At 51.7% G+C, this 10,046-nt stretch overlaps 1 protein-coding gene across 3 annotated transcripts in view; it reads right to left on the bottom strand.

Moving 5' to 3' along the window:
- Nucleotides 1–8,498, bottom strand: part of LOC115551121 (solute carrier family 41 member 3) — a 20,543-nt gene extending 12,045 nt beyond the window's left edge. The window contains exons 1-3 of one of the 3 annotated variants that reach the window (XM_030366677.1): nucleotides 8,269–8,498; nucleotides 6,708–7,232; nucleotides 604–711 (exon numbers count right to left, since the gene is read on the bottom strand). In XM_030366677.1, coding sequence (XP_030222537.1) covers nucleotides 604–711; nucleotides 6,708–6,989 — 390 coding nt within the window. In that variant the 5' untranslated portion in view covers nucleotides 6,990–7,232; nucleotides 8,269–8,498. Of the gene's footprint in view, nucleotides 1–603; nucleotides 712–3,269; nucleotides 3,465–6,707; nucleotides 7,233–7,583; nucleotides 7,779–8,268 lie in introns of those variants that run through there. The other 2 variants (XM_030366684.1, XM_030366691.1) reach the window with 2 other exon arrangements.
- Between the last annotated feature and the right edge of the window lie 1,548 nt (nucleotides 8,499–10,046).

The raw sequence follows: 10,046 nt of genomic DNA, 5'->3' as shown, positions 1-10,046 counted from the left end.
CAGAGACAACATCAAGAGGCGTCATGCATGTGGCGCAGGGGATGGAGCGGGTTGGCTGGTAACCGGGAGGTTGCTAGTTCAATCCCTGGCTCCTCCTCCTAAAGAGTGTCGAGGTGTCCCTGAGCAAGACACCCCACCCTAACTGCTCCTGACGAGCTGGCTGTCGCCTGGCATGGTTGACACCGCCGTTGGTGTGTGAGTGTGGGTATGAATGGGTGAATGTTGGGCAATATTGTAAAAACGCTACGAGTGGCCACTGGTGAAAGAGGCGGTGTATAAATGCAGTCCCTTTACCGTTTACCATAGACACCGTGTACCGGACGCTACGTTACAGTAGACATGTTAGGCTGCTGACAGGTGGAGGGGTGGAGGTGGCGGCGGCCTGACGCTGATGGAGTTTTGGGTGGAGGACTGGAGATGATTGGTGGGCATATGAGGGTGACAGTGATGTGGGTCTGTGAGGTGATGGAGGGCGAAGGTGTTGGGGGTAGATGAGAGTGGAGGTGGAGGGTGGAGGTGTTGGGGGTAGATGGGGGTTGAGGTGGAGGTGTTGGGGGTAGATGAGGGTGGAGGTGGAGGGTGGAGGTAGTGGGGGGTACGTACAGCGGTGGACAGCCGGGCTGCCAGGGTCATCTCCAGGTTCCCCTTCAGGCCGACCAGAGCAGGAACCAGGATGAAGATCTCACTGATCACCTGGAACACCTCCCAGTGCTGCACACACACGCACACACACACACACGCACACACACACACACACACACACACACACACACACACACACACACACACACACACACACACACACACACACACAATTATAATATTACATTTAAAACCAAGGTGGAGGTCTCTGGTATCCCCTCCTGCTGTATCTCCACCACTCTGGTCTCTGGTCTCTCCAATCATCCCCTCCTGCTGTATCTCCACCACTCTGGTCTCTGGTCTCTCCCATCATCCCCTCCTGCTGTATCTCCACCACTCTGGTCTCTCCTATCATCCCCTCCTGCTGTGTCTCCTCCTCCCTGGTCTCTGGTCTCTCCCAGCAGCTGTGGTTGTGTAACATCATCTGATATTCTGGTCCTGACTCCCTCACCTACTTTCCTCTTGCTCCACGTCTCTCAGCATCACCCTCCGTCCCCCCCCACCCCGCCCAGCCTCCCCCCCCCCCCCCCGCCCCCCGTCCCGTCCCGTCCCGTCCCGTCCCGGGAGACGGAGTCAACGGGTGCGGCTGAGGAGGACTGGGTCTCTGCTCTCTCTCTCTCGTCACCCCTCCGTCCTGCTGTCCTCCGTCCCTCCTCTTCACACACTCCCTCCATCCACCTCCCCCCACCCCTCCCATGGCTCCACCCCTCAATCTGTTTGTATGTGTGTGTGTGTGTGTGTGTGTGTGTGTGTGTGTGTGTGTGTGTGTGTGTGTGTGAGTTGCGTCTGAATTCCGTGTGCATGCATGTGTGTGTCTATGCGTGTGTATGTGTGCTTGTGTTGTGCCTGTACGTGTGCATGGGCCTGTGTGTGTGTGTGTGTGTGTGTGTGTGTGTGTGTGTGTGTGTGTGTGTGTGTGTGTGTGTGTGTGTGTGTGTGTGTGTGCGTGTGTGTGTGCGTGTGTGCGTGCGTGCTGGGACTGACTGAGTGGGCTCTCAGTGTCTCGGAGCTCGCAGAGGAGTAAGACAGAGGGAAGAGAAAATAAAGACTGAGAAGATGAAGATGATGGATTGGGTTAAGGTCTCAGGAAGGAAGAGAACAGCATTAAGAGAGAGGAAGAGAGTGAAGGGAGACCCCATTCGGGGGAGAGCTACAGCTTCTGTTTGGTGGCCTATTCTTCGCTCTGTTTTACGCCACATTCCAGACGGCACCCTAACGTCGACCGTGGTGACGGACGAGGCCGTCTGGGGAAGTGTCCCACTTCTGTTGGGCCGGCCACTAGCCCTAGCCTTTAGCCTAGCCACGGCCCATCCGCCAGCAAGACACAGGCACAGAAACAAGACCCAGAAACAGGGTGCTAACGAGCTGGGGCTAAAGTGAAGTTAGCTGTGGTGCTGGTGTTGTTCCGACAGCAGTAGCACCGGTGGGTCATGGGGGTGGACAAGCGAAGGCTATTCAGAGACACACCATCTCATGTATGCATGAATGTATGTGTATGTCTGTCTGTCTCTTCTCTTGTCTGTGTGTTGCTGAGGAACCCTGGAGGTGCAGTGTGTGTGGAGTGGAAGGGGTCTGAATGAGCGATACGGGAAAACCCAGCTTTCGGCCGAACTGCCGCACTTTGACCGGGCGCAGTGTTGTGATTATAGAAAAACACCAGTCATTGTAGCTGTTTAATCACATCAACGACTCTGTCCCTCCCTCCTAATCTGTTCTATACATCTCCCCCTAGCTCACTCTCTCTCTCCCTCACTTTTATATCCCCTGATGTCTCTCTCCCCACATCTCTTTCTGTCTTTTCCTATTTCTCTCACGCTCTCCCTCTCTCTCCCCCACCTCCCCAACCCATTTGTACAACCACATGAACAGGCATGTCTTGTTTTTCTCACATTAATCTGATACCACAATATCACCACACTGCTCCCCAAACACACATCGATACTCTGTACTATGTGCTTTCTGTTTCTGTTGTTCCTTATTTTGTGTTTAAATGTCCATCAATGCAGCATTAACATAAGTCTTTGTTGATAATCAAATACATTTAACCTCTTTCTCCATCCTACTAACTACTACTAACTAAATACTATTTAACCAAACTCAAAATCCATCTCTGCTTCATCCAACCATCCATCTCTTCACTCACTCATCTATTCATCCTCTATTTCTGAACCAGCAGAGTTTGGGCAAGTGGCTCATTTATGAAACATGGATAATTAATCGTACAATATTTTCTCTCTCACTATACAATCGACATATGAATCCATGAAGTACCGATACCTTTATCTATATAAATAAATCTATATATAGATGTATGTCTATAGATATACACCTATATCTCTTGATACTAAGTCTCGTACTTGGATGAGGTCCATGACGATGCCAGCAGAGTAGTGTCTACCTATTCGTCTATCTATATATATATCTATACATAACTATATATACATATCTATAGATATAGATATAACTATAGATATATCTCTTTATACTACGTCTCGTACTTGGATGAGGTCCATGACGATGCCAGCAGAGTAGTGTCTGCCGATACCTTTATCTATATAAATATATCTACATAGATCTATATCTATAGACATAAATCTATACATGTCTCCTAATGCTACGTCTCGTACTTGGATGAGGTCCATGACGATGCCGGCCGACACCATCCCCAGTCCGGACACCAGGTAGGGGACCAACACTTGTGCCGCGATGCGCCACGAGCTCTCCGGCAGGAAGCCGTGCTCGGAGCGCGTCAGCTTCCAGGTCACGCCCCTCAACTTCCTGCCCTGGAAGCAGAGTTCCAGCTCCAGGCGGGTCACCACCATGGTGAGGGTGGGGGGGGGGGGGGGGGGGGTGGGGGGTGGAGGAGTAGCGTTCAAGTGGTCCGAGACCTTTGTTTAGCCCATGGTCCTCCAGGGATATAAAACGTCAGCCGGTGATGTGGCGAGGGAGTCTGTGATTGGTCAGGAGGGCCGGACTCTTGATCTCACTGATTAAGACGCGGAGGATAACGATTGATGGAAGGTGGACTCAGAGCGACGGGGAGGGAGAGAGGACATCAATCAATGGAGGCTAATACCTCCCTCAGCCCCACTGGATAAACAACTCTGGGGGTAGACAGCCAATCAGGTGAGGGGATCAAAGAAGGGCCGGGTTGACCTTCGGAGACACGACGAAGACGTTGATGTTTACACGTATGGATCTTCCTACGTACATGGGACACGTATTACGTCAGACATCCCGGGTGTTGCGTAGATGAGCAGTTAGATAATACAAAAGAGCGAGGGCTGTTTTGAGACGAGGGAGCCAGCGGACATCGTCCTTCTCCTCTCCTCAAGGACTTTGTTGTGGAGGAAGTTTTCTCCCTTAGGTTCCAGACCATTAACTTTGAGAGGCGTCACCTCCCGTAGGAGCTGAGTCACTAGTTTAATGAACTGTCCCTCTCTCTCTTCTCTATGTCTCTCTCTTCTTCTCCCTCTCTCTTCTTCTCTATATCTCTCTCTCTTCTCTATGTCTCTCTCTCTCTTCTTCTCTATATCTCTCTCTCTTCTCTATGTCTCTCTCTTCTTCTTGTCTCTCTCTCTCTCTCTTCTTCTCTATGTCTCTCTCTCTTCTTCAATATGTCTATCTCTTCCTCGCTATATCTCTCTTTTCTTCTCTGTCCCTCTCTCTTCTATGTCTCTCTCTCTCTTCTTCTCTGTGTCTCTCTCTCCTCTTCTCTATGTCTCTTTCCTCTTCTCTATGTCTCTTTCCTCTTCTCTATGTCTCTCTCTCTCTTCTTCTCTATGTCTCTCTCTCCTCTTCTCTATGTCTCTTTCCTCTTCTCTATGTCTCTCTCTCCTCTTCTCTGTCTCTTTCCTCTTCTCTATGTCTCTCTCCTCTTCTCTGTCTCTTTCCTCTTCTCTGTCTCTTTCCTCTTCTCTATGTCTCTCTCTCTTCCTCTCTATGTCTGTCTCTCACCCACTCTATGTCTCTCTCTCCTCTTCTCTATGTCTCTTTCTCTTCCTCTCTATGTCTGTCTCTCACCCCTTCTGTGTCTCTCTCCCTCTCATTCAGGTCCTAGGTTCCTGAGTGCGTGGTACAGCGATGAATCGTCTCCTGACAGGACGTCCGTTCCCCCCCCTAACTCCAGATCTCCACGACAACACGACCCTCAGAAGCGACCAGACCTACTCTTTGACTTCCACTGAAGAAAACAACCACGACTGTAGAACTCCAATCGCTTGAACGAAAGACGGGTGAATCGTTAATCCCCGAAACGAGGCAGGTTAGAACCCGGGATGGAGTTCAAAGTCAATTCTTCCCTCGAGAAAAAAAAAAAAATCACCCTGGAAAAGGCAGAGGGTCGAAAGAGTCGTGCGTCCGGTACACCACTGCAGCTAGCCCGAGGTCCGAGGAGGTCCTCCGTCTAGTTCAGGGGGACCGTCCAGGTAGTCAGCAGGTCCTCCTCCTCTCCGTTCACCCACGACCAGCAGGTAGACGTCTCAGACGACAGCGGGATCCCGGGCTCTGGGGGAGGGGGGGGGGGGGGGGGTCTTCTGAGGACGATGATGAGCAGGAGCCGTGTAAGGACGGGGGTCTCTGGTCCAGACTACCGCCTCAGAACAGGAAACGTCAGCGGAGTGGTGAGGAGACTCCCGATAAAGTGTTTCCTCAGGAGGAGTGCGGAGGGACGTGAACACGGAGGCAGGGTAGGAAATGCAGCAGCGCTAGGAGTCATGCGGGCAAGCACTCCCTCTCTCTCCTCTCTCCCTCTTTCTCCTTCCTCTTCCTCTCTCTATTTCTCTCTCTCTCTCTCTCCCTTTCCTCTCTCCCTCTCTCTCGCCTCTCCCTCTCTTGCCTCTCACGCTCGGCTCTCTTCCTCTCTCCCCCCCTCTCTCTTTCTCTCTCTCTCTCACTCCCTCTCCCTCTCTCACCTCTATCCCTTTCTCTCTCTCTCTCTCTCTCTCGCCTCTCTCCTTCTCTCTCTCTCTCCCCCTTGCTCCCTCCGTCTCTCTCTCTCTCTCTCTCTCTCTCTCTCTCTCTCTCTCTCTGTCTCTCACTCTCTCTTCCTCTCTCCCTCGCCTCTCTCCCTCTCTCCCCCTCTATCTCTCTCCCTCTCTGCGTTCTGTCGTTTCAGCACCAGCGGAGTACTGCTCCAGTCGTGACGTAGCGGAGGAAAAGCTTTCTGCACCGTCTGGGGGACGACCGACTGGATGAAGCGCTCACTCTCTCTCTCTCTCTCTCTCTCTCTCTCTCTCTCTCTCCTCTACTCCTCTCCTTCGATTATCTTTACCTGGTTCTCTCCCACTCTCTTTCACTGTCTCTATCCCTCTCCTCCCGCTGTCTCTCTCGCTGTCTCGATTGGATTCAAGGTTAATAACACATTGCATTTTTCAGGAGACCCAAACACAACACATTAATACTTAATGTGTTGTGTTTGGGATTTGGTGGGAAATGGCCTGTGGCACTACACTTCAAGCAGTCATCCTCAGAAAGACGTCGCCTAACCTTGCTGCACAGACCACTGCTTGGTTCTATCAATATATATTGTTACAAAATATGATCAGTAAATTAGAATTGCATTTCTGGTGCATGTTAAATACTGTCGGTCATTGTACTGGTAGAAGTTTGTGTGTGTGTGTGCGTGTGTGTGTGTGTGTGTGTGTGTGTGTGTGTGTGTGTGTGTGTGTGTGTGTGTGTGTGTGTGTGTGTGGGTGTGTGTGTGTGTGTGTCTATGCGTGATTACTTAAGAGCCAATTTGGCTGCAAACCAAATCCAAGGATATATAGGTTGAATGAGGACAAAGAAACATCAACAACACACACACACACACACACAAAACTACACACACCCACACACAACTACACACACACGCCAGACCCACACACACACACACTCAACTACACACACACACACACAAATCCAGACATACACGTCCCAGGCACAAAGTCACCTCTCAGACACACAACTACCCAAGAACCCCCAACACACACACACACACACACACACACACACACACACACACACATACACACACACACACACACACACACACACACACACACACACGCACACACACCTCCTACCTGGACGCTGTCCAGCACCATCCCGGCCAACACCATGCCCATCCCGGCCAGCAGGAAGGGCAGCAGGACCTGCAGACACACGGCCCGCGAAGACTCCTCCTCCATGCGCACCTGAAGCCCCGCTTGGGGCCCCCGGCTGGGGGCCGCGAGCACCGGGGGGGCCAGCAGGGGCCCCTCCCCGTCCGGGGCCCCCAGCGGGGGGGGCCGGCCCTTGGCCTTTGAGCTCCGTCCCTTCCTCTTCCTCTGCCTGGCCTGGGGGGGCTGGGAGTCCTCGCCCGGCATGGTGCTGGTCTGGGTGGGGGTGGGGGTCCGGGTGGGGGTGGGGGTCCGGGTGCTGGTCCGGGTGGTGGTAGTGGTCCGGGTGGGAGACGTGGTGTTGGTGTCTGGGATGGTGTTGGTGGTGGTGGTTGTCAGGGTGGGGGTTTTGGTTGGTGTTTGGGGCGTGGTGTCTTGGGTAATCCAGGAGTTGGGCACGAGTGTGGAGTTGTTAGGGTGGTGGACAAAAGGGTGGAGTAAGAGACCACTCTGGAACAGAGGGGAGATTAAGATGATGGAATTAAATGAATAAAAAAGAAGAAAACGATGGATGGAACCAACTGGAACTGAGGACACCCACACCCACAAGCACACACACACACACACACACACACACACACACACACACACACACACACACACACACACACACACACACACACACACACACACACACACACACACACACACACACGTCAGTGAAGGGAAGCCATTGCGCTACTTGTTTTTCAACATTTAGGTCGACTCGTTTATTATCGTATGCACATGCCGGCTGTTAACGACTAATGACACTTTTTTTAGTGTCATTAGTCGTCACAGTTGTTCTGTTGGTTCGCTCACCGCCGTTCGGTTCCGACGGGCAGCTCGTCTTCCCCGGCACCGCTCGTGCACGCGTGGCTATACGAGCCACGTGAACGCGCTTCGCGACGCGAATCCGCGCGGTTCGCCCAGACTTTGGTAAATATCTTATCTCCTCCGAAGTGAAAGTGGCTGAAACTATCTCCCTCTGTCAGTCTGCCGTGTAATGCACCCCATAATAGCACCACGGTGGTAACCAATGGTTACACAGCTGGATTGCGCCTGATTGGCTGGAATAGAGCTAGTCCCGCCCCCTCGAAGCAGAGAAGGACTTGAGGCGGACTGCGTGGCGTCCGCTACGTGAGTGGTTATAATTAATAACTTTAATTCTGACTCATGTTCAGAAAAAGTGTTTGCATCAAACTGGGAGAATATGAAAGATTTTTAATCAATTTGGGTACGGAGGTTACGTTCTCACCAGGCCGGTGAGGAAGATGATGGCTATATCGATCAGATACTGTAGTTAATAAGGCTTTTTATTGGTCGATAACAGACTTGGTGAAGTTGTGAAAGACTCCACTGCTCGTGTTGTGAAATCATTATTCAGGATCTAATAAAATAAAAATTTAAATGTTTTGAGCTGTGCTTCTCAGGCCTTCCAACAGAAACCACATTCATCATGAGATCAGCAGAATCAACCGAGCATAATAAAAGATCAAGTTCTGACCTTCCTTTGATCTGTGGAGATGCAGATCCACTAGAAGCTCCGTGGTCTTCAGGACGGACTAAGGGTCTCCCGGGGTATGTGGTCTCCTGCCGGCCTGGATCCAGATGAAAGGATCTGCTCCAACAACAGTCTGGGAGGTGGTCGCTGAAGTTCAGTAACTCGCGTTCCCCCGCAAGCCCGCGTGTTCGTGCTCGTGCCCGTTATACCGGAGTGGACCCGGTATTGAATTTCATCTCATTGGCAGATTTCGACCCCCCCCCCCCCCCCCCCCCGCCTCCTTCTGCCTCGCCCTATCTCGCTCCCCGCGACCGAGTGACAGCCGCGGGTGTGACGTCACTTTCCCCATATACACCGGTCAACACCCGTGACGTAATACCGTAACACCCATAACACCCCGTTTTGGTCAGGTGTTGCCGTTAAGTTGCGGGGCCAACTCATTCCCCATCTCGTTTCGTGATATCAACGTTTGAGGACATGAAACTCAGATTGCCTGTAGGCTTCAGCAAGCTCATAAGTTAGGGTCATAGGTCAGTCGGTCGCAGGAGTCCGGAGAATGGTGGACGTGCGATGACGTGTCCGTGTGTGTGCGTGTGTGTGTGTGTGTGTGTTTGTGTGTGTGTGTGTGTGTGTGTGTGTTTGTGTGTGTGTGTGTCTGTCTCTGTGTCTTTGTTTGACAGGGCGTCTCGTACGTCTTGTGAACGCCTCAGTACCAGAGCTCGTGAACGTGTGAATGTGTGAGTGTGTGAATGGGTCAGGCGTCGAAACCGGGCGCTCTTGACCATGTGACTCGTAGTCTCAGGTGTCCCTTCACCGGCGCCCCCTGTGGTTTTGACGGGTGATCGCGGACCCTGCTGACCCCTCATTGGTCGTCTCCAGCGATGATGCTATTTCTGGAACGCTAAGCAGCCGCAGGCCACGCCCCCAAACCCCCGGACCGTCTTAAGGTCAGGGTCGGTGTCAGATGGACTGTGTGTACTACAGCAGTACAACAGTGTACCACTCATTCAGGGGGCCATAATAAGGGCCTGTAGACGGACAGCCTGTCTTGGGCCCCTGACCCCGGTTCCCAACCTGTGGGTCCCGCTCCCCTTACGGTCACCTGATCTGCATACGTGGTCGGTGGCTATGCTGGAAAGCTCTCGTGAAGTTTGAGCAGCGGAATGTTTGATGTGCAGCAGACCTGACACTAAAAGCTGATTGGGTGAAAGTAATGCGCCTTTTGAAAAAGAAAATGGGTCACAGGCTCAAAATAGGTTGGGAACCACTTGTGGGTGTGCTTGGGTTTAAGTGGGTGTGATTTTTTACACGTGCATTTGTGTTTGTGCATGTGTGTTTGTGTTTGTGTGCATACACGTGTTGGTGTGGGTATATTTGTGTGTGTGTGCATACATGTGCGTGGGTGTGGGTGTATTTTGCGTGTGCATGTGTGTTTGCGTTGGTGTGAGTGGCTGTGTGGGTGTACACGCATCTATGTGTGTACGTATGTGTGTGCAGGCCTGTGGGTGTGTGTTTATGCATGTGCGTGCCCATGAATGTGGATGTGTATATGCATGCATGCGTGTGTGTGTGTGTGTGTGTGTGTTTGTGTCACCATTATGTTCATTAGGTGAAGCAGTATATAGCGGCTCCTAACCTTCTAGAACGTCTCATATGTGGGCTTCGAACAGTCTGTTCATATCAACAGTGTCTTTGTGAGTTCCTTCAAACCTTCTATACAGATATTGTCAAAATGATGTGTGTAGATGCCTGTTTATTCAAAGTAAAACTTGTATCGTTGT

Source organism: Gadus morhua, chromosome 1, assembly GCF_902167405.1.
Source record: "Gadus morhua chromosome 1, gadMor3.0, whole genome shotgun sequence".
NCBI classification, from domain to species: Eukaryota; Metazoa; Chordata; class Actinopteri; order Gadiformes; family Gadidae; genus Gadus; species Gadus morhua.
Note: the sequence above shows the minus strand (reverse complement) of the source record. Positions and strands in the feature narration are given on the sequence as shown.